General features: G+C 50.9%; 12 protein-coding genes across 12 annotated transcripts; 10 read left to right on the top strand and 2 right to left on the bottom strand.

Annotated features, from left to right (window-relative positions):
- Window positions 1-470: 470 nt before the first annotated feature.
- On the top strand, window positions 471-3,029 carry AA0111_g3090 (putative transketolase; the record flags this gene model as incomplete). Its single annotated transcript, XM_028648935.1, has 5 exons — window positions 471-524; window positions 689-831; window positions 1,073-1,157; window positions 1,208-1,502; window positions 1,552-3,029. 5 exons carry the CDS (start codon window positions 471-473, stop codon window positions 3,027-3,029), a joined length of 2,055 nt encoding a protein of 684 aa, XP_028509728.1.
- A 738-nt stretch (window positions 3,030-3,767) lies between these two features.
- AA0111_g3089 (hypothetical protein) lies at window positions 3,768-4,787 on the top strand (the record flags this gene model as incomplete). Its single annotated transcript, XM_028648933.1, has 3 exons — window positions 3,768-4,022; window positions 4,080-4,325; window positions 4,374-4,787. The coding sequence occupies 3 exons, from the start codon at window positions 3,768-3,770 to the stop codon at window positions 4,785-4,787; spliced, it is 915 nt and encodes a 304-aa protein (XP_028509473.1).
- A 529-nt stretch (window positions 4,788-5,316) lies between these two features.
- AA0111_g3088 (hypothetical protein) lies at window positions 5,317-6,255 on the top strand (the record flags this gene model as incomplete). Its single annotated transcript, XM_028648932.1, has 1 exon — window positions 5,317-6,255. One exon carries the CDS (start codon window positions 5,317-5,319, stop codon window positions 6,253-6,255), a length of 939 nt encoding a protein of 312 aa, XP_028509474.1.
- A 1,531-nt stretch (window positions 6,256-7,786) lies between these two features.
- On the top strand, window positions 7,787-9,488 carry AA0111_g3087 (Cytochrome P450 momooxygenase; the record flags this gene model as incomplete). Its single annotated transcript, XM_028648931.1, has 4 exons — window positions 7,787-8,349; window positions 8,401-8,781; window positions 8,832-9,282; window positions 9,330-9,488. 4 exons carry the CDS (start codon window positions 7,787-7,789, stop codon window positions 9,486-9,488), a joined length of 1,554 nt encoding a protein of 517 aa, XP_028509475.1.
- Window positions 9,489-9,963: 475 nt separating this feature from the next.
- AA0111_g3086 (hypothetical protein) lies at window positions 9,964-10,749 on the top strand (the record flags this gene model as incomplete). Its single annotated transcript, XM_028648930.1, has 3 exons — window positions 9,964-10,053; window positions 10,101-10,275; window positions 10,328-10,749. The coding sequence occupies 3 exons, from the start codon at window positions 9,964-9,966 to the stop codon at window positions 10,747-10,749; spliced, it is 687 nt and encodes a 228-aa protein (XP_028509476.1).
- Window positions 10,750-10,818: 69 nt separating this feature from the next.
- AA0111_g3085 (hypothetical protein) lies at window positions 10,819-11,545 on the bottom strand (the record flags this gene model as incomplete). The annotated part of the gene is made up of 2 exons (XM_028648929.1): window positions 10,819-10,992; window positions 11,042-11,545. 2 exons carry the CDS (start codon window positions 11,543-11,545, stop codon window positions 10,819-10,821), a joined length of 678 nt encoding a protein of 225 aa, XP_028509477.1.
- Window positions 11,546-12,753: 1,208 nt separating this feature from the next.
- Window positions 12,754-13,964, top strand: AA0111_g3084 (hypothetical protein; the record flags this gene model as incomplete). The annotated part of the gene is made up of 2 exons (XM_028648928.1): window positions 12,754-13,696; window positions 13,753-13,964. 2 exons carry the CDS (start codon window positions 12,754-12,756, stop codon window positions 13,962-13,964), a joined length of 1,155 nt encoding a protein of 384 aa, XP_028509478.1.
- Window positions 13,965-14,274: 310 nt separating this feature from the next.
- AA0111_g3083 (Prohibitin-1) lies at window positions 14,275-15,191 on the top strand (the record flags this gene model as incomplete). The annotated part of the gene is made up of 2 exons (XM_028648927.1): window positions 14,275-14,595; window positions 14,664-15,191. The coding sequence occupies 2 exons, from the start codon at window positions 14,275-14,277 to the stop codon at window positions 15,189-15,191; spliced, it is 849 nt and encodes a 282-aa protein (XP_028509479.1).
- Window positions 15,192-16,653: 1,462 nt separating this feature from the next.
- On the top strand, window positions 16,654-19,349 carry AA0111_g3082 (hypothetical protein; the record flags this gene model as incomplete). The annotated part of the gene is made up of 5 exons (XM_028648926.1): window positions 16,654-16,988; window positions 17,042-17,625; window positions 17,727-17,927; window positions 18,043-18,748; window positions 18,803-19,349. 5 exons carry the CDS (start codon window positions 16,654-16,656, stop codon window positions 19,347-19,349), a joined length of 2,373 nt encoding a protein of 790 aa, XP_028509480.1.
- A 3,187-nt stretch (window positions 19,350-22,536) lies between these two features.
- On the top strand, window positions 22,537-22,653 carry AA0111_g3081 (hypothetical protein; the record flags this gene model as incomplete). Its single annotated transcript, XM_028648925.1, has 1 exon — window positions 22,537-22,653. The coding sequence occupies one exon, from the start codon at window positions 22,537-22,539 to the stop codon at window positions 22,651-22,653; it is 117 nt and encodes a 38-aa protein (XP_028509481.1).
- A 386-nt stretch (window positions 22,654-23,039) lies between these two features.
- On the bottom strand, window positions 23,040-23,540 carry AA0111_g3080 (hypothetical protein; the record flags this gene model as incomplete). The annotated part of the gene is made up of 1 exon (XM_028648924.1): window positions 23,040-23,540. The coding sequence occupies one exon, from the start codon at window positions 23,538-23,540 to the stop codon at window positions 23,040-23,042; it is 501 nt and encodes a 166-aa protein (XP_028509482.1).
- Window positions 23,541-26,057: 2,517 nt separating this feature from the next.
- AA0111_g3079 (hypothetical protein) lies at window positions 26,058-27,052 on the top strand (the record flags this gene model as incomplete). Its single annotated transcript, XM_028648922.1, has 2 exons — window positions 26,058-26,499; window positions 26,646-27,052. 2 exons carry the CDS (start codon window positions 26,058-26,060, stop codon window positions 27,050-27,052), a joined length of 849 nt encoding a protein of 282 aa, XP_028509622.1.
- Window positions 27,053-27,088: the final 36 nt, after the last annotated feature.

Raw genomic sequence — 27,088 nt, 5'->3', positions numbered from 1 at the left:
ACTTGCGCGGCGGAAGTTGAGGCAAGAGATTGAAGAGAGGTTCCCTGCGCTATCGGGGCACTGTGATCCGCCACGTCCGTGATGCGGTCGTTCTCGGCGCATGGCGGATACAGAGGGAACAGAGACTGTACAGGGCAAGAGGTTAGTAATGGACAGTCACTTGCAACAGCGCATGATAGCCAGGACTAGGCACGCAAAGCCTTGTCAGCACACGGCGCAAGCTTACTAAAACGAAGCAGCAATTCGTGTCCGTGGCTTGGACGGGTGGGATGCTGCATGTTATGGCAGAAAGTGCGGCGACTGGTTGATGTAATCGGGCTTTGAGAGACCCCACTAAAACGTCCACTCTGGCGTTATAGTTGAGGCAGGCATGACGCCTAGCCACCCCACTATAACTACAAAACCTAAACACCAGCACGTCTGCGCAACTTCTCTTCTTCAATCTTTTCCCCATCGACAGACTGCCCATCATGCCGTACGGAAAGACTGACGAGCTCGCCATCAACACCATCCGAACCCTAGCGGTATGTACACTTCTCTTGTTGTTTTCTGATACCATTGGCCGCCCCACCACTATCAACAGCTACCCCGCTAGCAGTTCTCATCCCAACAAAAGTAGCAGCAGCGTGTTGAAGCCTGCGGAAAGTCGTTTGAGAGGTTCAATGGCTGACTTTGTGTGTTTCTGTAGGTCGATGCCACCTTCCAGGCAAACTCCGGCCACCCGGGTGCCCCTATGGGCATGGCCCCGGTTGCCCACGTCGTGTTCAACAAGTTCATGACTTTCAACCCCAAGAACCCCAAATGGGTCAACCGCGACCGCTTCGTTCTCTCGTACGTACTTTTCTGTACTTTTTATACCAACAATGGCAGCCATGACGGCCATATCAAGCAGGCTGGGATTGCGCAGCGCAATTCTGGAGCAATTCAGTTGAGAAGTTGCGCATCTCTGCCGTGGCCGCAGACGAGAGAGTGTCACTTTTGCTTCTTCGGTCTTTCTCGGAGTTCAATCGCGACTTTTTTTTTATCTCACACCCTATCGTACGAGACCAAATAACTGACTATGAGTGATTAGCAACGGTCACGGATGTATGCTCCAGTATGCGCTGATCCACCTGTTCGGCTACAACGTCAGCATTGACGACTTGAAGAACTTCCGCGTACGTACTTTTGACAGCTTGGTCTTTCAGCAGCACTAACACCATAATAGCAAGTCGACAGCATCACCCCCGGTCACCCCGAGTCCCACGACACCCCCGGTATCGAGGTCACTACTGGCCCTCTTGGTCAGGGTTTCGCCAATGCCGTCGGTCTCGCCATTGCTGAGAAGCACACTGCTGCCGTCTTCAACAAGCCCGGCTACGAGCTGATCAACAACCACGTCTACATGTTCTTCGGTGATGGCTGCGCCATGGAGGGTATTGCTAGCGAGGCTGCCTCCACTGCCGGTCACTTGAAGCTCGGAAACCTCATTGCCATCTACGATGACAACCACATCTCCATTGGTATGTTTGGCGAATAACTTCAAGAAATTCAAAATCTGACGTCATACAGACGGTGACACCAAGTGCGCTTTCACTGAGGATGTCAGCAAGCGATTCGAGTCCTACGGCTGGCACGTACAGCACGTCGAGGACGGTGACTCCGACCTCGAGGCCATCGAGAAGGCCATCGCTGAGGCCAAGAAGGTCACCGACAAGCCCTCGATGATCAAGCTTACCACCACCATCGGTTTCGGTTCCAAGCTCCAGGGTACCGGCGGTGTCCACGGCAACCCCCTCAAGGCCGACGATTGCAAGCAGGTCAAGGAGAAGTTCGGCTTCGACCCCGAGAAGATGTTCGACGTCCCCCAAGAGGTCTATGACATGTACCACAAGCACGCCGCCGAGGGTGCTGCTGCTGAGGAGGAGTGGAACAAGCTCTTCCAGAAGTACGGTGAGGAACACAAGGAGCTTCACGCTGACCTGTCCCGCCGATTGACTGGCGACCTTCCCGAGGGCTGGCAGAAGGCCCTCCCTACATACAAGCCCACCGACCCTGCCATCGCCTCAAGAAAGCTCTCCGAGAGCGTTCTCGAGGCCATCCACGACGTCGTTCCCGAGCTTCTCTCTGGTTCCGCCGATCTGACTGGCTCCAACAACACCCGATGGAAGAAGGCCGTCGACTTCCAGCCTCCGGAGCTCGGCATTGGTGAATGGTCTGGTCGATACCTGAGATACGGTGTCCGCGAACACGCCATGGCTGCCATCATGAACGGTATGTCCGCATATGGCACCATCATCCCCGCCGGTGGTACTTTCTTGAACTTCGTTTCATACGCTGCCGGTGCCGTTCGTCTGTCCTCTCTTTCACACCAGCGCGTCATCTACGTCGCTACTCACGACTCCATCGGTCTTGGTGAGGATGGTCCCACCCACCAGCCTATCGAGACTCTCGCCCACTTCCGCGCTCTGCCTAACATGATGGTCTGGCGCCCAGCCGATGGAAACGAGTGCTCTGCTGCTTATTACATGGCTCTTACCTCCAAGGAGACGCCTTCCATCCTTGCCCTTACCCGTCAGAACCTGCCCCAGCTTGAGGGCTCAACACTGGAGAAGGCCATCAAGGGTGGTTACGTCGCTCTTGAGAACAAGGACGCCCAGATCACCCTCGTTTCCACTGGTTCTGAGGTCTCCCTCTGCTTGGAGGCCGTCAAGACCCTCAAGGACCAGGGCATCACCGCCCGTGTTGCATCCCTGCCTTGCTTCGAAGTCTTCGATGCGCAAGACAAGGACTACAAGATGTCGGTTATCCCCGCTGGTATCCCATCTCTTAGTGTTGAGGTCATGTCCACCATGGGTTGGGAGAAGTACTCGCACGAGCAATTCGGTCTTAACCGCTTCGGTGCCTCTGGACCATACAAGGAGGTCTACAAGAAGTTTGAGTTCACCCCTGAGGGTATTGCCAAGCGTGCTAAGGCTACCATTGACTTCTACAAGGAGGTCAAGCCTCTCCGATCTCCTCTCGACCGCGCGTTCCAGCAACTCATCTAAGCGTTTGCGTAGCGTAAGATTTGCTTTCTGGAGGTTCTTGAGATTCTGGAGCATTGTCTCTGGCTTGTAATGAGTGACGATATGTAAGAAGCAGCAGCCTGCTTCATGAAGAAGGGAAAAATATGACCCGAGTAAATAGAATTTGATTCCCCCTTTGATTATGTTTAGGGCATTCTGTGATGTTCAAACCATATGTATATTGTACCGAAAGTCCACCGTTACCTGAAGTTTGCAAAAGGTCCTACTCGGACCAAGTTTCGAAATATAAAATGATCATCAGCAGCGTAGGGCTGAGCAATTCACGAGTTTCTAGGTCTGCAAATCTGTGCGAAAGCTACCCAGGCATGACATTTGCGCACCCACTGCAATGCACAATTATCAAGATTACAACATCTGTGTGTTGTGTGAATAGCTATGATGACTTTGGAAGACCCGTTGGTTAGTGCCAGGCGTCGAGCCAGCGTTGCTACACACGTTGTGCCGTGCTCAAATTGCTTGACATTGATCAGGTGCACTTCCTGTAGGCAGGTCTTCTGGAGATGCAACTGGCAACAGACGACTGGAAGTATTTTATGTGCATGATGGCTTTGATGTAGGCAACTGACACCTGGCAAGAGATGTGGTTGTAAAGAGAAAGAGTCGGAAGTGAAAGCTGCCACGAGGTCGGCGCGCTCTCCTCCGAGCCCGCCGCATTGTCAACTTTTCGCGACATCATCACCAACATCACCACGCATAGCCATGATGTCCCAGACCGACGACAGCAATGGTACCACCAGAGGCCTCAGAAGACAGCCATCATCACGCAGCATATTCTCTGTTCCGACTCCGATAAAACAGTTGTTCGACCAATTTCCACTCGTCACGTATCCCGCCAACGGTTTCCCACAACGCGCTCCGCAGCATCACAATGCTCACGTGCTTTATGTCTTCACCACGGATGAAGGAGCAATACGAGGAGCACCTTCGCACAACCCAGCGTGCTTGAAGTGGCAGGTCAGTCTATGTCTCAAACCACCCCCATGCCCCGCTACCGGGCTCACACTATCACAGGTATACCTTAAGTTCTCCAAGATACCTTTCCAAGTCGCATCCGCAAACAACCATGCTTCTCCTAGCGGCTCACTACCTTTCGTGATTCCATCATCTTCGGACCCCTATAAGCGACCCCAACCTGTCCCTTCCAGCAAGCTGCAACGATGGGCCATGAACAACAGCGAGAGGGCAATAGAAGAGCCCGGAGACCCGCGATACGAAGCATATCTAAGTTTACTAGACCATCGTATACGGAGAGCTTGGGTTCGTTGACCGCAAAAGCATACTCGACTCATGGCTAACATCTTCCAGCTCTACACTATCTATCTCTCCCCGAACTTCACCACAATCGCCGAACCCCTCTACATCCTCCCGAGCTCCCGCAATTCCTTTGTACGCCTCGCTATATCCCGCGAACTGCGTCTGGCAGCCGAGACCGAGCTCCTTAAGTTCTCAAGCATCATCAACGACGAGACACTTTATAACCAGGCCGACGAAGCATTTGCAACGCTCGAGGCTTTGCTAGGCAAAGACGACTGGTTCTTTGGTGCGCAGAGACCCGGCTTGTTTGATGCTAGTGTCTTTGCGTACACGCATCTGCTATTGGATCAGAGATTGGGCAAGGACTGGGTGGACACGCGTTTGCGTGACGCGCTAATGGCGCGCAGACACCTAGTCACGCATCGAAACCGCGTACTGGCTAGATATTTCGAAGAAGCATCTTGAGTGAACGACAATACCCGTGAGCTATAATCGAGTGTACGCAGTACGACTGTACCACCTGAATTCGTTTTGAGTACCACGAACGATCAATTAAGCGTCAACGAGACGCGTTGTTCAGCTCAGCTTGGAAGGAACAAATTTATGACGAATTTAGTTTAGACGAAACGGACACCGCGGACATTTTAGCGCGACCCGGAGCCTAATACCTCGGGATGCAGATATGACTCACGCTACGTGGAAGCTGTACGACATATCGCCTAAATAGGCAATGCTGGATACATATCGGACTCGCAGAGGGCGCACAGTAGAGTCATTGGCTAAACGAATCTCTATATAGACTTTCGTTGGGCACTCAACATCGAAGACAGTATCAGCCCCTAGAAGCTTTACCCCACTTCAGATCCGCGATAAACGTCGTCATCTGTTGCTAGAGCCACAGCCAACTATCTACTATTGCAACTACGACCGACTCCTGTCTTTCCTCTTCAACAAAAAAAGACACAATCAGGTCTTAAGAGCCGCTTCAACCAACATGACGCAACCAACATCCGTTGATATGACCTTCGATACTTCCCTTGTGGACATCAACCCGCCCTCAAACGTCAATGCCTCCTTCTCAACTACGGACTCGGGCTCAACATTGGACGTTCAACAAAACCCCACGCAGGCTACAAGTGCAAGCAATACCTCCAATTCAGTCCAGCATATTCCAACTCAAGCTGCCTACGACCAATGGGCTTCCATCTACGATACCGATGGCAACATGCTGCAAGCAATTGACGATCTGGAACTTCAACAAGTTCTTCCAGAATTCTTGTCGCAGGTCAAGAACAGCAATGTCACAAAAGAGAAGCTTCATGTCCTCGACTTGGGATGTGGGACCGGACGAAATACAGGAAAGCTCGTACGCTATGATTGGAACGGAAAGAGCATCGAAGTTACTGGTCTGGACTTTTCGCAGGGTATGTTGAATGTCGCCACTAAGAAGCTGGCTACGTCGATTGAGGATCAAGAGAAGGTGCGGTTAAGACTGAAGTGCGGTGACTGCTTTCCAACAGTCAACGATCCATCGACATCCCCATTGCCTGCTGTTCAAAACCTGGAGCCAAGTCATGCAGTCATCTCTACTCTAGTATTAGAGCACATTCCGCTAGAGGACTACTTCGCCACGTTGTGCACGTTGCTCTTACCAGGTGGTACAGCGCTGGTAACCAACATGCATGCAGACATGGGCCGTATCAGCCAAGCCGGCTTCGTTAATGCACATGGTGTGAAGGTTAGAGGAAGTAGCTACGTCTACACAGTTGGAGAGACTGCAGAGGCAGCCAGAGCTGCGGGACTTGAGGTGATAAGTGTGAATGAGCGAGAGATGAGAAAGGAAGATGTTGAGAGTGGTGCTGTGGGCGAGAGAGGGTGGAAGTGGGTTGGTACGAAAGTTTGGTATGGCATGGTTTTCAGAAAGGTCTTGTGAGCTATCGTGAATTTAACAGTTGGAGCTGAAACACCACTACCGTCATATAACCTTTACCTCTCGACTACCTTCACATACGACCACAGGTAAAGGAGTATACTGGATCCCGTTTGCTCTCCACACGTCAAGCCTTTGACCGGCGGACTAGTAGTTAGGTGGGTGACCACTAGCGAATCCCCGCTGTTGTATGTTTTTTTTGTTCTTGGTCATGAGTGAGAGATGAAAGTATTGATCTTGTAGTGATACTTTGGTCAGTGTATACAGATCACTATCACCTACCACTTCTCTGCGACTCATTGCCCGTGGTCGGCTGTATGTAAGTATCGGGGAAGTTGATACTTGGAGAGTGATGATCAAAGATAGTACGAAGTCAGTCAGTCATGGTAAGATGTCAGCCACAGGTCCTCCACAGCATCGGCGCACTCGTCTGTATCCTCCAGCCTCCTCATAGTATTCAAAACCCCCATGTTTCTGATTTGCCCTATTTAGAATTCGAAGCGAGCTTAGCGCTGTATGGCAGAAGTGCTGTCTCGGGCGGCTCCATGCCCACTTCCCAGTCAAATAATTGTACACGGGACGATCCATGCGAAGTTATTTTTGGCAACATGAACTAGGTAACGTACTCCGTAGTGAGTAGTCCGATCAACTTTCAAGTCACATAGCTGTATGTTTCCATGGGGGTGTCATTATTACCATAGGATTACAGGTGCCTAGCGAAGAATATGAAGCGGCCTCTTAGGATATGCGTCCGTCAATGCGGTTGAAAATTTCACCTAGGTATCGGCTTACCAGCAGCCTAGACGTGCGTATGCCCTACATTTAGCCCGCGGGCCAAAGACTCGTCGCGTAATCAAGGCAAGGATGAGTGACAGCGGTCGTTCATGGCTAGCGCCGTCTCGCTTCGTGGCTTTCTGAGCGCGGGAAGAGACCGTTAACAGTAACATGAGTAAGCTGCATCGACATTCGAGAACGAGATGAGGAAAGCCACCAGCTACGAAAAGTGTGGGATCTCATCTTCTGAAGTAACTTTCGTTCAAAGTCCATTAGGCTATTGACTGTATGACACGAGGCAGACCCAGCAGCACTTTTCCTTACGTCTATTTGCTGGGGAGCCGGAAGGATGCTACCGCTCTCGGATATACCGAAAAGGGTTTCTTTCTGTCAGGGTTCACGATCCCTCCCCTCATTCATGGCAGTCTTAGCCCCCATACCGCGTCCAGCTGGTGAAGCTTAGAATTCAGTTAGGTTATCTCTGACTGACGTGTGGAGCGCAAACTATGGCTAGAATCAGAGGGTCCGCGTTACGCCCCAGTACTTGCAGTATACCTAGGTACACACATCGGGTTCGTTGCTCTTTTGAGTATACTAGTATGGCATGTTCAGATCATGACTCGTTGTCACAGCAAACAACCCTGTCAGGTTCACTGCAGAGCGCTGCTGCTACTGATAAACGACGGGACATAGTGCGCTCTCTCCCTCTACTAACCATAGTTTTCGAGTCGCTCTGCTCTTCAACGTCGGCGTCTACGACATGGCGCTCCTATCTGATGTCTTTTTCGGTTCAAAAACGAGTTCTGTCTTCTTGTCCTACATCGCTATATCCTTCGCAGCATACTATCTCATCTGGATCGTCTACGCTCGAACCCTCCATCCACTAGCTAAGGTTCCAGGGCCATTTTGGCCTTCAGTCTCGCGAACATGGCTTATGTGGCACCATCACAAAGGCGACATTGAGATCGTCGAGCGCGTTCTTCACAGGAAATATGGCCCGATTATTCGGATCGCACCCGATGAGATCGTCACAACCGATACCACGGCCATTCCGTATATCTACCCAGTTCAAAAACCACTCGAGAAAACGGACTGGTATAAACCATGGCGGCCACAAGGACTAAACAGCCAACCAGATCTATTCACGCAGACCAACGAGAAGGCTCACGCAGCGTATCGGAGGATCGTTGGAGGCGTATATTCACTTTCCAGTATACTAAAGAATGAATCCCGGCTCGACGAGACATTGGAACTCTTTCTAGAACGAATGGATAGCTTCGCTGATAGCAAAGAAGCATTCGATTTTGGATTTTGGCTCGAAATGTGGGCTACATGTGATCACTAGTAGATTGTCCTGGCTGACACGTGAACCAGGTACTCATTTGATAGTGTTGGCGTCGCGTTCTTTGGTCAAGCCTTTGGATTCCTACGGGACAGCATCGACTACAAAGACTACATCCACTCGGTTCATCTTGCGATGCCTTTCCTTACTCTCTTGACAGTGACTCCGTACTACATGCGGCCATTCCTGCTTCTAATCGCTGTTTGTATTCCGCGCTTACTTAAAGCTGTGCTGGCTGTAGAGGATATCAAGAAGACTGCAATCATAGAGACGAAGATAGCCACCGAGAGAACACTGGAAGTGACTGAAAAGAGACCTGATCTACTGTCTCAGTTGCTAGCAATTGTGCAGGAAAAGGGAGAAAAGGTGAACTACTCACACAGAGAAATTACGTCAGATATGTGGGTTGCAATGTAAGTATAATGACATCCAGACCCCCAGACTTCACACTAAGCCCTACTAGTATGGCCGGAGCGGACAGTACATCCATCTCTATGCGCTCCGTTTTCTACTTCCTAATGAAGCACCCAGAGAAGCTCGAAAAAGCGCGTGCGGAAGTCGATGCAGCCTTCGAGAATGGCACACTATCATCCCCAGTTCAATATGGTCAACTCTCTTCCCTTCCCTATCTAGTAGCCACAGTCAAAGAAGCATTACGATTGTTCTCTGCCTTCGCAGTCTCGATGCCTCGGTATGCTCCTAACCAGGGGATCACACTTTGCGGGAAGCACATTCCTGCAGGCTATACCGTTGGAATGAATCCAGCTATCGTTTCGCATGACCCAAATGTATTTGGGGAAGATGCACATGAATTTGTTCCCGAGCGATGGCTACAGAGCGAAGACCGCACGAGGGTGATGGATAAGAGAATCCTGATATGGGGCGCCGGGACGCGAACATGCGTTGGTAGGCCTGTAAGTTGTCCGTGATCACACACTGAAGATTTACTGACGGTTCATAGCTTGCTTTGACGCAAATTTACAAAGTGACTGCAGAGGTTTTACACCGTTTTGACTTTGAGATGGCGCATGATCGGCCGTGGAAGACGCACAATGCTTCTTTCAACGTCCAGACTGGTGTTGAATGTAGGTTCAAGCGACGAAGTTCAATGGTAGTGTAGTCTGCTAGCTATTCTCGATCGCTATCATATCCGATAGGGCCAGAAGATTGCATCTCAAGAAAGATGTGTATTCATTCGCCACATTCCAACCGGAGCTCGTAAACTTTTATATACTAGTCAAATCCATACATCGCGTGCTTTCAGAGATCTCTATTAGCAGTGCTGAATGCATCAATACTCTCATTGAACCTGTCGCTACTGTTCCGCTTGATTCAAGGAGAACTGCAGGGTCCGCTGTTTTGCCCAATCGTAGATCATGATGACGTCAACCTATGTTCATGATCCGATGTGCGCCCTGGGAACTTCGTCATTCGAGATGCCGAAAACTATTTCTGACAAGCGGTTATAATCAGCGACTTTGGCGGGCTACTCTATCAAAGATACTCCCAGCAACGAAAGTTCAACCCCGCAACCAACTAGGAGTTGAAGTCTCAAGTGCAGATCACCATCACCAAGACAACGACAACAAGACAGGATGGACTCGCTTCCCGTAAATAACAAGACAGCTGGTGAGCCAGAAAGTACATATAACAATACACTTGAAGCTGGTGCTGCCATGACTCAGGTAAGTCCATCAGCTCTTTCTGACAATAACTCTATTGATTCAACCAGAATTTCGCTCCAGTCAAGAGGATATGTGCGCATCTCAACGCGTTCCATGCATATGCCCATGACCCAAAGCGGGATGCAGTCGAAGCAAACCACTACTGTGCTCACCTGAACGATGAAGTCCGCCAATGTATCCTCTACGACTCCCCTGAAAAAGGCGCACGAATCATTGGTATCGGTAAGTCATCCACCTCTCGGACCGCGCAACTCACTTCTAAACCAGCTTGCAGAATACATGATCTCCCCCAAGCTTTACGAGACACTCGATGCCGAAGAGCAAAAGCTCTGGCATTCGCACGTCTTCGAAGTGAAATCCGGAATGCTAATCATGCCGCGACCAACAGGCGTCCCAGAGGCCGCGTGGGAAGTAGCTGAGAACAAAGAGATGGAAGAGGTTGTCGAGCTGTACGGCAAAATCTACCATCTCTGGCAGACTGACCGGGGCGACAAACTGCCATTGGGCCCACCCCAGTTGATGACGAGTTATACGGCGGCAGATCAGATGCCGGATTTCGAAAAGCGGGTAAAGGAAAGGGATCAGAGATTTGGCAGTGATTACCAGAGGAAGAAGGGAGTCAGAGAGTATATCGAGGTGCCCAAGATCCACGAGAATGCTGACGCGACGTGGGCAAAGGGGGGTATCGGACACTAAGTAGGGTGGTGGGAGAAGACAGTAGAGCGCGCGACAGCAGAGTATGGGCTGCTCTTGAATATCATCTCTTTATGACCCGGTCGTGTTCTGCACCACCTCAATACCCGCTGGATCTTTCTTCTCACGTCCCATTAATCTACCCAGCACATCCTTCTCCTTGTCGCCATCTTCGGCATCGCTCGCGCTGTCGTCGTCGCTGTTCGCATTCGGGTCTTTCTCCTCGAGCACGCCTAATCCAAGGTCCTAGACACCGTTAGAAGCGCCCCGCGACACGGCAGAAACAAGTACTCACCATCTCAATGTATGGCTCACCCTCCTCATGCGCCTCGACAGAGTCTAAACTCTTCAGTGTTCCAGCCTTCTTCTGCGCCTCCAACTCTTCATTTGCAGCCTTCAACTGCGGTAAAAAGTCTTTGAGGAAACCACGAATGTCGGGTCCAAGGTCTTCATCGCCCAGCTTCATGATGGGCTTCTTCCCCCTGTTCGCGCGTAGATTTACAATGCCGTCTTGTGATTTTGGCTCATCAAGCTCCATCTCTGTGTCCTCGCCGTCGTCGTCCTCTTCTTCGTCGCTTGAAGTCTCGTCGCTGCTGGGTTCTTCGCTCGATTCGGACAGCTCGCTGTCGCTGTCTGAGGTACCCAAGTCGCTTGCGTTGGTCGTAGAGTCCTCTGCGGCGTTGGTCGACGCAAGGGCCGAGTCGGAGGACATCGAAGGCGGCGAAGATTCGGGTTCGTTGGAGAAGCGCACGCGTTTGCTGCGGTGCGCGACAGCCTCGTGAATGTATGGCGACGACATGTTGTCCGGTATTGTCCGATATTAGCACTCCTAGTTGGGCCTGCTGGAGTTTGTCTACGCGTTTTGGAGTGGGTTACAAAAGTCTGGGGAAAAAGTTGGGTAAGATTCAGTTTGTGCAGATCTCTCGCGGAATGGTACCGACTGGGCGAAGACCATAGGGCTACGTCACCGCCAGCACATATGGCCTCAAGGCCAATACCGGGCCAGATATTCACATGCTACATGCTGAGGTGTGTAAACAAATATCGTGTACCCCGTAGGATGCTCCACAGACAACGCATGCGGCTCTAGATTGGCCTGAGGCCGAAGCGACTCGTTGGTGTCAACAGGGGTCGTGAAACGGCGTCTTGAAACGTAGTTAGAGCGGGCGCCTGCATGGCTGACTTGTGGTCTCCGAGGGGTTAAGCCTCTTAAAGGTCCAGCTGGCCTCGTACATATCTGACCTCACCTCTTCTTGTCAATCTTTACCGTCTCACTGTCGTGCTGTCCGCCTGCACCTGTTCTTCTGTCTCCTGTCTCTGTCCTTGCTAGAGTCGGTGTGTCGCTGCCCCACTTCCGACGGTCACAGGTCTTCACCAAGAGTATTGAATTAGGTGTCTTTACAAGGGATATCTAATATCGAGTTTAGGTATGTATTGATTCTCTCATAACCTCGTCTTTTCGGCGTCATTTGTTCTATGGCCTCGTATTCGTCCTGCCACTGCATCAAGATTCGTCCTTGAACTCCGACACACACCAATGTCAATACCGTCTCAATCCTGCATTCCATCACTTATGAGCTCTGCACATGAACTTGACGATCCTACGTCTTGTTTGTTTCTATGGAGCATCTGTCATCATCATGGGCTTGCTGCTATCCTGTCAGCGCGCCCATGTGGTCTGATCTCGTCAAGCCCAACACTAGACGCTGGTTGGTCCATTCGCCTTCACCTTCACCACGATGCTGCTTCGCGCTCTTCGAACAGAGCTACCAGTAGAACCGCCTGCTATTATCCGTCTTTACAAATTGGTGGCTTGGGATAGAAGCGTAAAAACTTCCCAATCGCCTGTCCTTGACTTGTTGTTGTCCATCACACTCCAGCTCTTCATTACCCTTCACAAATCTGCAAACCATCCTCTATCAGTTTTCTATACCTGTTCCAAGACTCCCAGTCATAGTCTCTTTTCTCTGCATCATTCTACTTTACACTACATTCACATCCGTCACCATGACTATGAACGAGACCATTCGTATCATCGGCATGCTCAGAGCTTCTGCTGCTCACAACGCTGACCACAACAAGATCAGCGAGCGTGAAGCGTTCTTCGCCTCAGCCAACGAATCCGGCAAAAAGCTTCGGACTGCCGCAGCTGCGCGCAAGCCCCTCTCGGTCTTACTCCTTGAAGGCCTCGTCCACGCGACCAAGCACGGTGTGCCTTACCCCAGCAATCCCCTGACATACGAGTCCAAGGTCGGAATTAATCGCATAATCGTCGCTCTCAACAGAGCCATTCCCCGTGACGCAGACATTGTCCCTCCCAACGTTCACTCCAAGGACACTACCCAGGACCTCGCCAACGACCTCGCTATCGAGAACAGCAAGCGCATTTTCACCGCGCGTTCCAACATCGAAGAACTCAAGCTCATTAGCAGCAATCTCGGTATCCCCGTCACATCTCCTACCATGGCTGGCCGCTTCCCGGTGCTCAGCACCTCGGACCTCCCCAAGGCGTCGGCTGAAGAGCAGTCCGCTACAGCATCACCTGCACGCGGCACCGCCATGCTTAACAACATCTTCAAGTCGGTACGAGTTCCCGAGTTCCGCTTCAAGTGGATGTTTTGGGCGGAGAAGGGTCAGCAGGCCGCACCAAAGGACAAGGTGGCTTCGGAAGAGTACCTTACTCGGCCCAAGCCGCTTGGAGACCAGATTGTCTCCGTCAAGGAGTTCTACCAGCACTTCAACAACATACCGGTAGAGAACCTGAAGCTCAGAGACTCGATACACCTCTTCCACCTGGGCGTGAAGCCGGTATGGGAAGATCCACGAAACACGCGCGGCGGCGCATGGTATTTCAAGGTCAGCAAGGACCTTGCGGCCCAGTTCTGGCACGAGATGTGCCTGCTTGCCGTCGGTGACGTCTTGCAGGGGGCCGTCGAGACGAAGCGTGCTTGTGAGTCATCTTTCTTTAATCACTCTAACATGTCCTGGATACTGACTGTTCGACAGCCTTCAACGACGACATCTGCGGGATCTCGTACAGTGTTCGCTGGAATGCTGTACAAATTGCCGTGTGGAACCGGGACGCAGAGAACGAGGACGGCCGTCAGAAGCTTCTGGAAGTCATCCTCGATAAGCTGTCGGAAGAGCTCCGGCCGAAGAAGGAGGACAGCTATTGGTATAAGGCGCACAAGGAGCACAAGGGTTTCATTGAGCAGTAGTGAGTCGATCTTGTGTCTATAGTGGAGATGATGGGTGGGTGAGAGATTCGTACAAGGGCTTAGAGGCCCACACATATATATGCATAACCCGCACGGGAGTTTGTGGATGTTCCAATAGAGATATGGCAACCCGCCCACATGTTCTTGTGTATCTGTCGATGATGGTGGTGGTGTATGCGCCAATCACAGGCATGGTTCGCCGCAGAAGCACAGACCAGCCAACTTCGTAGAAGCATCATGCACTTGTCACGATTCTCCGCATCGTGCCTGCCGCCGCCTCACCACACCAACGCCTCACAACCCGCCCACCATGGCCGCGATACCTACCTCACTCTTCCGCTGGGTCGTTCCTGCTGCCATCGGCGCCAGCGTGGTGCAGAGCTCCCTCTACGACGTCAAAGGCGGAACCCGCGCCGTCATCTTCGACCGTCTGTCCGGAGTCAAGGAAAACGTCGTCAACGAGGGCACACATTTCTTGGTCCCATGGCTGCAACGAGCAATTGTCTTTGATGTCAGGACGAGGCCCAGGAATATCAGCACAACGACGGGATCCAAGGATTTGCAGATGGTCACACTTACACTGAGGGTGTTGCATCGCCCGGAGGTCAAGCAGCTGCCTAAGATCTACCAAGTGCGTCTATCCCCTCACCCATGCGTGTAAGACAGAAGTTCCAGGGACCACGACTAACGTGTCTATAGAATCTCGGTCTCGACTACGACGAGCGTGTTCTCCCCTCCATCGGTAACGAAGTCCTCAAAGCCATCGTTGCACAGTTCGATGCCGCAGAACTCATCACTCAGCGAGAGGCCGTCTCCAACCGCATCCGGACCGATCTGCTCAAGCGCGCCAACGAGTTCAACATTGCCCTCGAAGACGTCTCCATCACACACATGACTTTCGGCAAAGAGTTCACCAAGGCCGTCGAAGAGAAGCAGATCGCACAACAAGAAGCCGAGCGCGCGCGCTTCATTGTAGAGAAGGCAGAGCAAGAGAGGCAAGCAAACGTTATCAGGGCCGAGGGTGAAGCCGAGGCTGCCGACACAATCTCAAAGGCAGTGGCAAAGAGTGGTGACGGTCTAGTGTTGATTAGGCGCATTGAGACCCAGAAGGATATTGCGCAGATGCTGGCGAGGAACCCCAACGTCAGCTATCTGCCTGGTGGTAACTCTGGTGGCAACGGTGGCGGTTCAAGTGGTGGTAGCTTCTTGTTGGGCTTGAGGTCATGATCACCCGAGGGTCGATGAGGCTGACAGAAGGGTGGATAGGAAAGAGCTGGGCAAAAGGCAAAAATGCATAACCAGCGTGGTTGCTGTACAATATACTGACATGAGCGATAACACTTCTCCACAAACCAAGGAACTGAGTCTCTTCTCATGTCTCTTTTCTCCATCTCTTCACACAACATGACTCCCCGTTACCCAGCGACCACATGTCAAAATGCTCAACCCTCGTTACTCAGCATGCTTCGAGAACTGACAGCTTACACATAACGCTCACGGAACAAACCATCGACAAATGGAGAGACGAGTGCGAGCTAGTTGCAGGAATTGTAATACTGCGCCCCGGCACGTGTTTGACACAATGCTCGCCTGAGGCCTCTCAGGTTTCGGTAGCTAACTCTCCGCCCAAAGATTCAAAACTTGTTCATGCAATGCCTGAAGGAAACAAGCTTCCGAAGCCGTTGAGGCCGCGCTTGGAGGTTCGCACACATGGTCTCCATTTGGACAACCGGACATCCGGACTCGAACTCGGTGCGAACATGTCGCGATGTTTCGGCATGGAGTTGTGGGGATGTTTCGTGTGACGCCGGGTTATATACTGGGATGCTGCCCGGGCGGAGTGTGCCAACTTGACCAACACCTATAGTTAGAGCTAGTAGATCACTGCATCCATCTGGGAGACGAAGCCCTGGAGGACAATGAGGGTATCGCGTGTCCTATGCCTGAGCACTTTCTTCTTTCCACGCCACTATCATAACCACCCAATGCTATGATCTTTCTAGTTCCGCCCTCTCAATCCAAACATCACCCACAATCACATCCAGCGATGAGACATTACGCAGAATCCATGTTCCAGCTCGTTTCGGAAGGGTGCTGCACCATCATGGCGGGGGAGCCTCGTTACATCCTGGCCGCAGATCCCGCCGAATCGGATTACAGAAGTCAAGCGGTCAACGATACTTCCTAATGGTTTCTGAAAGTTCCGCATGAAGAAGACACCGGTTCTGGAAAAACACAGGCTTCTCTCAAGGCAGCGACAAAACTATGGCGGTCAAGCGACCTCAACACGGCACATTCGTAGGTGCCTACCTATAGAGCTCTCGTGCAGGACAGATAGAACGGCTGCGCCACACCACCGATACAATGCGTGACCTTGTCTTTCGTCAGGCTGAAGAAACGATAGGGCGAGAGAGGTGGTCTCGGGTCTGGCGTTGATGCCCCAGGCCAAGACGCGGCAGGCTGGCGTGGCTGTGCACTTCAACAAGCTGTCAACTGACGAATCACGCAGGGTGTGGCCATACAGTGTGGCTTGACACTCCCCTTCCACCAAGGCAGGCTCACCGGCAGGCACTTTCCAGTCTGCTCCGCCCTTGGATGTTCCAAGTATACATACTAGCCATGAGCCTAAGCGGCGAAGGTTGCGTACACGTCTCTTCTTACGTCTTCGGACCGCCCGTCTCGCTTAGCAATGGCGATCCAACAACGCAGCAAGCAAACGAACATCATCCTCACCTTTAGGATTCTACAATTTGTCAAACAGCTTCGTCGACGTGTCAAGCCGCGCGTGCTCGATGGCTCAATTGATGCGAACGCCCTTGGCAGCCGACTCTCGCCAAGCCTCCGAAGTATTGCCAACGGTCTATCGCGGATCAGCGTCCAGGATGCGAAGCAGTCGCGTCGTGTCGCCCATCGCTTCTGCAAGAGTCAGCACAAGAATCCGGAGTTGAAGCGATCGTCGCGCAAGCTGCAGACGCCGGGTTCGGCTGCTCCCGCAAGTCGAAACCTAGGGGATGAGGTGCAACAGTACGTTCACGTAAACTTTTGTTTAGTTTCAACTACTAAACCTGCGGCTCTAGTATGCTTCGCTCGGTCGACGGCAAGCTCCATGCCGCAGGAAACACCTTCTCGTCTATTGCGGGTAGTAACAAACTCTTCCTCAAACACCATAATACGCCGATCTTTGAGGCTTGTTCCCTGAATGAGACGGTACAGATCCTCGTGGCAGTACACGAAGCGATCAACGTGCTTGCGGAGTGTCGCCGGCAGTATGGTGACGACTGGCTCTTGGCCCAAGGGCTTGACGCTGGACTTATCCTTGACGAGAACTTCATTGCCAATTATGAACATTTGTTGCTGCGACTGCAGACAGACCTCATTGAAGCCTTGGCGCAGAAGGCGTTCAAGGAGTTGCTTGACGGCGATCATGACAAGAAGCAGCGCAAACTACTAGCATGGTTCACTGAATTCGCCGAGAAGCCGCAAGCTCTCAGCACCTTTCCATGGACCATCAAACCCTCGCTCGCTGTGCTATGGGGAGTGTGCTGGATGTTTTATGAGCAAACTCTGGACGAACAGACGAATCGCAACAAAGATCGCGTGCGATACGACGCAGTGCTACAAAACCTCAATCTTTCGTGGGATACAGGTGCATCGTCAGACTGTACGTGTTACATCTCTCCTCGCCCAATGAGGCTTCCTACTCAGGTGGACAAGTGGTTAAAGTTTGTGGCTGTCCAGTCAAGCGGTGCTAACGCATTACAGACCTCAGCCTCGGCCGTGAGCTGATTGGCGAACAACCGCAGCATGCGACGCATGCGACAAACGTGAATGTGGGCCATGATCTGTTCCAGGCACGAAACACGGAAACCTGGGTGCCCGATCTGAGTTCGGATGGTCTCACGAGCAGGCTGCCAGTCTTGAGGGTTAGTCAGGCTGGAGGAGCGGAGCCATCGCCGTGTCCAGGTAAGTGCCTAGTGTCCCGTGTTGGTTTGAGTTGAGTCACGAACGTCTACCTACCCAGGTTTCAGGCTGGAGTAATCCATACCTAGGTAGCGGCAACTAACAGATCCAAATCCAGATACTTATTATCGCCCTGCCGCCCAAGACTATCAGGCAGTTTCGCCCGTTAATTCTTATTTGCCTCAAGATCCAGGCATTGCTGCGCCACCTCTAACGGCCTTTCCGCATCTGGGCTCCGACCACCATAATTCTTGGCATCCATATTCGTTGCCACCTCAAGACAGTCCGCGTCATCTGATCACATCTACTCAAGTTCCGAGAGTTAGAGTCACCGGAGCGGCGGAAAGCAATCTCTTTGCTCAGCCACAAACTGACTTCGCGTCTTCTGGTATATATCGACCAAATCGCCAACCTGAGGCCCAGCAACAGTGCTTTAACCCCCAATTCTTCAACATTTACGACCAGAACATCATGACTGAACTATCTCCAAATCCCACTCCTATGCAAGTCCCGCACGAGCACAAGCGGAATATCTCCATCAACTCACTTACTGACATGCCTACCCCCGTCAGCATGGTCGGCCCTCGGTCTCCTCTAACATCTCCAACTGCTGGCGAACAACCGATCATAACCACAAGCCCACCAAGAGGTCACAGCAGAGGGATATCTGTGGATTCTTCACAAGATGGCGACGACGACGGATCACTACGGAAGAACCACAGCTACAAACGCGCCGAAGAACCGCCGCGCAATGAAGACGGCAAGATGGTGTGCAAGTATCAAGAATGCCGGGGTACATCTTTCGACCGAAAATGCGAATGGAGGTGAGTAATTTCAAGTCCCATTCTGACAGCAATCTCTGACTGATTTTACCACAGCAAACACATGGACAAACATGACCGACCTTACAAGTGCAACGTCAAGGGTTGCGAGAAACTTCAAGGCTTCACTTACAGCGGCGGCCTTCTTCGCCACGAACGTGAAGTTCACAAGATGCACGGCGGTACCAAGAAGTCTCTCTTCTGCCCCTTCCACGACTGCAAACGCAGCTCAGGCGCCGGCTTCACGCGGAAGGAGAACCTGGCTGAGCATGTTCGCCGCGTACACCGGAGAACATCAATGTCAGCAGACATGCATGGCTTGATAATCCGCCGCGACATGGTCAGGCGCGAGATAGAAGGTTCACCTATCGCTGAGTCACGAGCCTCGGAGTCACCTTACAATCGACCCATGGAGTACCGCGAGGAGGAGGATTTGAGTCTCAAGCGCAAGCGAGTAGGCTCTGACTCTAGTATCTCGGACCGTGGCAATGACGAGATGCGCTCCGAAATCAAGCGTCTTCGACAGGAGAATGAGGAAAAGGACTCACGATTACGGCAACTAGAGCAAGCTGTCATGGCTCTGCAACAGAGTCACAGGCAATGATGAGCTGCTTTTGAGTCTCTTCGCACTGTTCATGTTGAGGTCATTAGGTGCATCTTTGCGGCGCACTTTCGTTGCCTCATTCTCAGGTTCATAACTTGTCGCTCACTGTACATATTACTGGAGCGTTTTTCCTGTATCACTCTAAACTGTAATGTTTCCTTTACTATATGCGCACTCTGAGCATGGCTGGTACATGCTCATCTGCGAAACCTATGATACCAAAGATTGCGATGGTGTGGATAGGAGAAGGACATGGAGGAAGTTATGGATGATACCTCACTCAGACCGGAGAAGAGTAGATAGAATATGCCACTCATAATCAGAGAATGAACCACATACCTACTGCTTCCGGTTGTAGCATTCTACATGACGCGGTCTTTCATTGCGTGAAGTTGTTGTTGATTTTGGCTTTCCGCCCCCAATAACGATGTACACTCTAGCCTTGTGCGCAGCGCGTTCCCGTATGTCGTGTCTAGTGAGTTTGCCTTAGCCGCGAACCTTGGTAACAAAAGGGCGCGTGCACTGGCTGCCTAGACAGACGTTCGCATATGCCCAGGCAACCGCGCCGCTATAATGCCCGTGATGGGCATGGTATCCGAGTACGAGATACGACTGTACATGGCGACATTATCTAGGTATAATATGGCGTCATCGATACCCGTTGCAGACTTCTTCACCTCCTAATCCGCAGTGTCCGGCTTATTGTCTCGTCGGCATTTCTCATCATGTTGCCTTCTTCAATTGGTGACCCGACGGACTCCGAACGGAGCCAACGGAAATCACCCAATACCTGTTTGCCATCTCGCCCACGTTCCGACCCAACAAAAATATTGTGGCCATGTCTCGCTGGAGCTTTCAAAATCGGAAACGAAGAATGACTCCCACCCGACTGCCCAACAACGTCGTTGCCGTAGCTTGATTGGACGCCTGATGAAGCATGTGACAGCGTGTTAGCGCGTTCAGTGGGACATGTTACGCGTCTTGATGCCTGATGTGCCGTGTTTTACCGCTGGTAGGCAGCTGAGTGGGCGGAAGGGCGGAAGGATGGAGATGGTATGGTATGGAAACCGGATGGAAGATGACAAGAATAGCAGTGAGAGGTGTGGCGGTGCTGGCCTAGATCGTGGAAAAGTGGCAAGGGTGCGATATCGTGGCGTTGGTGCCTAGCGGCGGCGATCATATGCGTTGCACCTGCATACGCACGCGACACGCTCTGCGTGCATCGCGCCTACCCGGCGTCACTGTCTTCGTATCGTCCATGGCGATGTATCTTGCATACTACGACAAAATCGCTGTGGTCCATGAAAATATGGTGTCGTGTCTAGGATGTTTGGTTTCAAGGGCCGACGTAATAATACCAGCACGTCGAGATGACGCCTCTCGGCTGTGCCGCAGTCGTCTTTTGCGTCGTTGACTATGGGTATACAACACGTGTCATCTTACACTGTCTCCCGTGCTCACACACTAGCTCACAACATCAACTGTGCATTCAGACGAGTATGTTCATTCGGGTAACTGCATAGTATGACGTCCACTACGTCACCAAACCGATTCGCACTCCGCACTCTACAAACCTTCGCCACACCGCGCCTACCACCACCACTTTACAGCTTTCCAAACATCGTCTTACATGACACTATGCCTGAGATCGTGAAGATAAGAGAAGGGGACAATAGTGGAAAGTGCTGGCCAAGCTCGGATATGTCCAACAATCGCTGCTCGTTACCAGAAGCTTGTCTATACTAATTCTATATTCAAAAGAATTTCCCTTTCTTGCACATACGACCATAGGACACTGAAAATTAGGCTTCCCGTCCGCTCAGCCATATACAAGCAGTGTACCGGCGGATTAGTAGTTAGGTGGGTGACCACTAGCGAATCCCCGCTGTTGTATGTTTTGTTTTTTGTTTTTGCACATATAAATAAGCCAATGTCCATCTTTTTTTTGCTACATCCTCCAGCTGCTGTGGATGTAAACCTTTCCACGTCTTTCGCCGTACCAGATGTCTCCAGCCTGACGTTTCCTGACCGGATGCTAGCTTATACACAGTGGAATTAAACATACCTTGGGAACGCCAGTCAATATATCTGCAAAACAACCCAAATCACTAATTGCATCAACTCCGATTTGTCTATTTTCTACCGCCCTCTCTAGCTTTAACTCTAGCGTTCTTCTCACTACCTAAGAACCTTATCTCTTTCTCTACCTACCTCTTCTACCTTTGCTGTCTTCTTGCTAAGTAAGCGCGTAGAAACCTCTAACTTTCTGCGTCTGCTAGGTTCTATTACTTCAAAACTCTAACTACTAATTCTATATCCTTTCTCTTACTCTTTGTAGCCTCGCGTGCCTCCTTTAACTAATCTTCTTCTTTCTTAATCTCTTTTTGCCTGGTATGTCGATATCCTCGATGGACTTGGGAGATCTTGAGTCCTTCTTGCCCGATATTGCTGTGGCTCGGTCCCAGGTGTCGTCCGAGTCGGGTCACCTAGTCGTACTAGACCAATACGACGAACGTAATCAGCGTCAAGAACCAAGCCTGTTCCTTCTATGTGTGAAAGGAGGAAGTCTATGTTGGTGTTATTCCTAAGCTGCAACCTGAAGTACCTCGGTGCAGGGCTACGGCAGGGTAATACGAAAGATCAGACCCGAGGCCGAGGCAACTGCCTCTAAACATGAACGCCTTGAAATCAACACTTCATACCAGATCTCAGCATAGTTAGTACATGTATAGTGCATCAGGAAAGTTCCGAGCGCGTACGACTCCACTGTTCCGTCCGACAACTCAACTTTGCAAATGGTGAGACGTAAGATGCATATCGCATTTACTGAGATAGCTAATGAAATGAGCGTATTACGCGCCGAATTTTGTAAGCGATGATATTGAGCTAAAGAAGTGAATGTTGGTTACATGTTTTGCGTTCCGTAAGCTCTCTCAGTCACTACAGCTCTTCGTTCCGGTTGTCAGATAAGCTTTAGATCATTACCTAGGTAAGCATTAGCCCGATTTCTATAGAAGGAGAAATTCCAGCTACCTCCAAAGACCGTATAGCTCGTATTAGCGTACGAAATCAATCTAGCAAGGTCCACCCTCGGCCTCTGGTGGACAGGTACAATATCCGATATCGCAGGACCAGATCGAGTAAGTACTACAATGCTCATCCTACCTATATACTTCTTGAACTTATCATGCTGCAGGTCGTCTTCGCTCGTAGGAACAACAATCAGTTCACGTACTGCTTCACTGTGTACCACCAAGACAATGCAGACGGCCAAGGTGCTGGAGATTTCGCCCAGTGCACCTAGTTCTGAGTAGACTGCCTGATCCGAGGGGTTCAAACGTTTCCATTCGGGTCAGTCGAGCAAGACGTAAGAATATCTTTAGATACACTGAATACTATCGGACATGTAACATGTTTCGATGCGCCTGATCAGTAGTTGGGTGGATGACTACTATCGAACCCCTACAATTATATGTTTTTGCCATTCTTCTTGTCACTTCACCCGACGATCGCCTTTTTTCCGACGACTAAGATTTCAACATGCCTTCCAGATAAGCTTGGATGCAACAACCAAGAACGCCTTCTTCGGATAATATCTTATTCTGAGGGTTTATTGCCATGATATACAAAGGAATCACAGCCGACGACCACATGTTCAGGCACCTTTGGCAACGGCTCTCAGCCAACCTACTAATCCTGTCTTTCCGTAAATCTTCCACCTGGTCCGTCCATCGCCTGTCCGTCTACTTCATGAAGCGCATGAATTCCTGGTATCTCCCTCGTTGCACCTCCATCAAGCTCGCTTCGCGGATTTCCATCTAATTCGGGCCTTGAGCCAGCATCTAATTCGTGCTTTGAGTACGTTTCAACCTCGGTCTCATATATCTTCACATCGTTGTTATGCAGCTCTGCAGTTCCAGACTCAGTCTCGGTGGCTTCGTCCGAAAGTGATCTCCGTCTCCTCTTAACAAGCCATACGGCGAGAGCGATGGTGGTGAGGATTCCGATAGTGATACCGACTCCGATTCCGGCTTTGCTGCCAGCCGAAAAGCCACTAGAGGACGCTCTCTGAATGCCTGAAACTGTTGCACTCGTTGAAAGAGGTGTGTATATCGTACTGTGGCTGTTCGTCGTAGCTGAGGGCACATTGAAACTACCTGTCGTAGAGCTCACCGTGGGACTCGAAATCATTCTACCGGTCTGTGCTGCTGTAGCCCGAGTGACATTGCCCGCAATACCTGTCGTCGAAAACGGATTTTCCACCGAACCAAGTTGCGCTCTTATAGTATAGCTCTCATCCTTCATCAAACAGCTTGTAACACCGTCTCGAAACCACTGCGGTAGCTGTGTCCAAACTTGGTTCGCGCATGCCGCCTGCTCGTCAAAACAAGGCAGATCGTTGGCATAGTAAGAGCATTCGCACGGCCCAGGCCAAATGGTATTTGTGGTTACAGAATTGGTGCATTCGGTGCGGATACTATCCCAGCGCTGCGCGCATGAGCCCATCGTGGCTTCAACGGCGTTGCATGCTGCGTTGGTGTAAGTTTCTGCTACCACGATGGAGAGGCAGATAATGAAACATAATGAGTGGAGGAGTATTGCTCGATGGCTGAAAATAACCATCATGGGCCACTAATTATAACGTGTGCATAGAAGGATAAGTTCGAAGAAGAAGGATGTGAAACGCTTTGGGGCTTCGTGAAGATGTACCGACCACATCAAGATACGGTATTTGAACTTGTCATATGATAACGGAGAAGGCTGTCATCTAGAGGCGCCTTTCGCCAATTCTTACTATCTCCGGCGAGCAACTACACTGCAGCTCTAGGTCGATCACGAATGAGAAGCCGATTCTCTAGGGCTAGCAAGCATTGGAGACCCAGAACCAATCAGCTCTACATAGGTCAGGAAGTCAGTAAGAATATTCCATTATGATACGACGAGCGATCGGAGCATGGCGTCCTTGGCGAGTTCAGCCTTATTCGTCGATTTCGCTAGTAACAAAAGCAATGCTACCGCCCCTATCCAGCTTTGTCGGTCTCCGTTACTATACTTACCTTTGTAGCAACGCGATGGTAAGAACGCAGAACACGCTGTCGAAAAGTTCTATCATGGCAAACATTCACATGTTTCCCATGGCGTCTTTCGGTAGTTGAGATATGACAGCTGCCCTGGCCAGAAGAACACACCATGTTGTACCTTCCGTGCCATTGTGATACCAGCATTTACCGAGAAGATATGGATTGAAGGTACAGTATATTAGGAGGTTGAATGGTACACTTCATTGAACTTTACATTCAACAGCTTACCCGTAGGCGCCAAAAGCGTACTTGAAAACTGCATTGAAAACAGCGTTCTGCACTGCACCTGTCTGGCTGTTTCTGCCGTCCCAAAGACTTAATGAGCCTGGAGCGGCGTGTTCGCACACGATACCTATGCTTACTAGTGGAGTGTTGTCTGAAAATATAATGTTTCTGGGATTGCCTGTGAGTTGAGCCCATAATAATAATACCAGCACTCTCACACAAACCGGTTCTCCGATCCCACTTATGGCACTCTCACGTTGTGCCTTTGTACTCACCACAACCACTGGATCAAACCAAATCAGCTTGGTTGATGGCATAAATGCTATCTACCATTTCCCCGATATCGAAATTTGCACTTTATGCGTAGATCATCCATCGAGAAGAATCTCGTTCTTCCCATTTACTGCTTCCATGGCGGGATGTTAGAACGTGCGGAAATACTCCATTGCGTACCGATGTCTTCGTGGAACAGGTGCGGAATAATGCCGAACTGCCGTCTCGCGTGATTTCGTCGGCATCTAATCGAGAAAGATGCCAAGTCGGCAAGTTTCGAAAAGGACATTACAAGATAACGATAGCGAACGAACAACCTAAAGCTCTAGCTCTAATGAAACAGACAACGATTCGAAGAGGCGCAACTCCGCGGTCCGCATCTCAACATGACAAATGCTAGCAAGCCGATCGATCACAACGCTGTATTCGAGTAACTTCAAGCGTACCCCGCGCTTTGCAGCCTATCGTGGGAACCTATCTCTCCGACTATCTCGGAACCAGACCCGTCGTTACAACATTGTCCTCTCCCGAGATCTCCCCTATCGTACCTTGTTTGAGCTATTTTGAAAAGCGATCCACACGTGCATGTCTTCCCTCGTTCTTACTCTCACTATCGTCCTGATCCGCCCTTTCTTTTACCCCGCGTCAGCATGGATTCGTGTTAGTGTCTTCCATTTGGCTATTTATGCAGGTCCAGATGCCGTGTAATCAGTTGCGCTGTCATATTCCTTGTGGATAACTTGAAGTCGTCCCCTCTATTCGTGTCAACTAAGCAGCTTCTAACCTCGACCGAACAGAAAAGATGTCGAAGTCTTCGATTGTCAAAGTCGCAGTCACGCAACATGAACCTGTGTGGTTCGATCTCACAGCTACGGTAGACAAGACTTGCAAATTGATCGCCGAGGCAGCAAGGGAAGATGCGAAATTAGTTGTTTTTCCTGAGGTTTGGATTCCAGGATATCCGGCCTGGATCTGGTGTGTATTCTTGTTTGCCTTCTCAGTTTTTGTCTTCTTCTGTCACATCCATGAGGTTAGATATGCTGGACAGCAGCAGCAACAGCGATGGCTCAAATACACATCAATACGTTTGCGGTTTACTAACATGAGGAAATAACACAGGCAGCGTCCCATGGATGTAGAGCTCGGGACCAAGTACGTCAAAAACTCCCTATCGTATGACTCCCCCGAGATGGCTAGGATTTGCACTGCAGCCCGCACAGCTCGTATCGCCGTAGTCCTCGGTTTCAGCGAAAACGACCACAACAGTCTATACATAGCGCAATGCATCATCAACGCCTCGGGTACCATCGTGATGAAGCGACGCAAAATCAAACCCACGCATATGGAGCGCACCGTGTATGGGGACGGCGACGGTACCAGTCTCAACAACGTGGTAGAGGTCGAGGGCATCGGACGAGTCGGTGGACTGAATTGTTGGGAGCACATGCAACCGCTTCTTAAGTATCACACGAATAGCCAGCATGAGGAGATCCATGTTGCGGCGTGGCCGCCTATGCATTTAGCGGAGAAAGGGGTTGAAAATAAGGTGGCCTGGGGTATGAGTTCTGAAGGTATGTATGATAGCCTTGTTACCAACACATAAGCCGCTATTCCATTTTCTCGGTTCCAAGACTCTTTTCCCTTAGCCAATTTTTCCCTCTCTTACACCCTTCTCACTTGTCTCGTATGGAAGAACTAACCGATCTCCTCTTTCAAGGCGCTAGTGCTCTTTCTCGCGTCCACGCCATAGAAGCTTCGACTTTCGTCTTATGTTGCCATCCTACCATCTCGACTGCTGGCATCACCGCCCACCGTGTCGAAGGCAATCCGCTCTTCGGCCACATTGGCGGTGGCGACTCGGCTGTGTATGGGCCCGACGGGCGGAGGATGACAGAGCCTCTTGGTATGGATGCAGAGGGTTTCGTGTTTGCCGATTTAGACATGGATGAGTTAATTAGCATAAGACTATTCGCGGACGCTGTGGGCCATTACTCCAGGCCCGACTTGCTTTGGCTGGGCGCAGATACCAGGGAAAAGAAGCATGTTAAGAGGGAGGGCGATGGTGGTAGTGCGGGTAGGGAGAAGGAGAAGCTCGCGCTGGAGGAAGACAAGGGGGAAGTATGAGGTGTGGAGAAGTGGGTTCGTGTGGAAAACAGGAAG

The sequence above is a fragment of the Alternaria arborescens genome (assembly GCF_004154835.1).
Source record: "Alternaria arborescens strain FERA 675 chromosome Unknown contig_5, whole genome shotgun sequence".
In the NCBI taxonomy this organism is placed as follows: Eukaryota; Fungi; Ascomycota; class Dothideomycetes; order Pleosporales; family Pleosporaceae; genus Alternaria; species Alternaria arborescens.
Note: the sequence above shows the minus strand (reverse complement) of the source record. Positions and strands in the feature narration are given on the sequence as shown.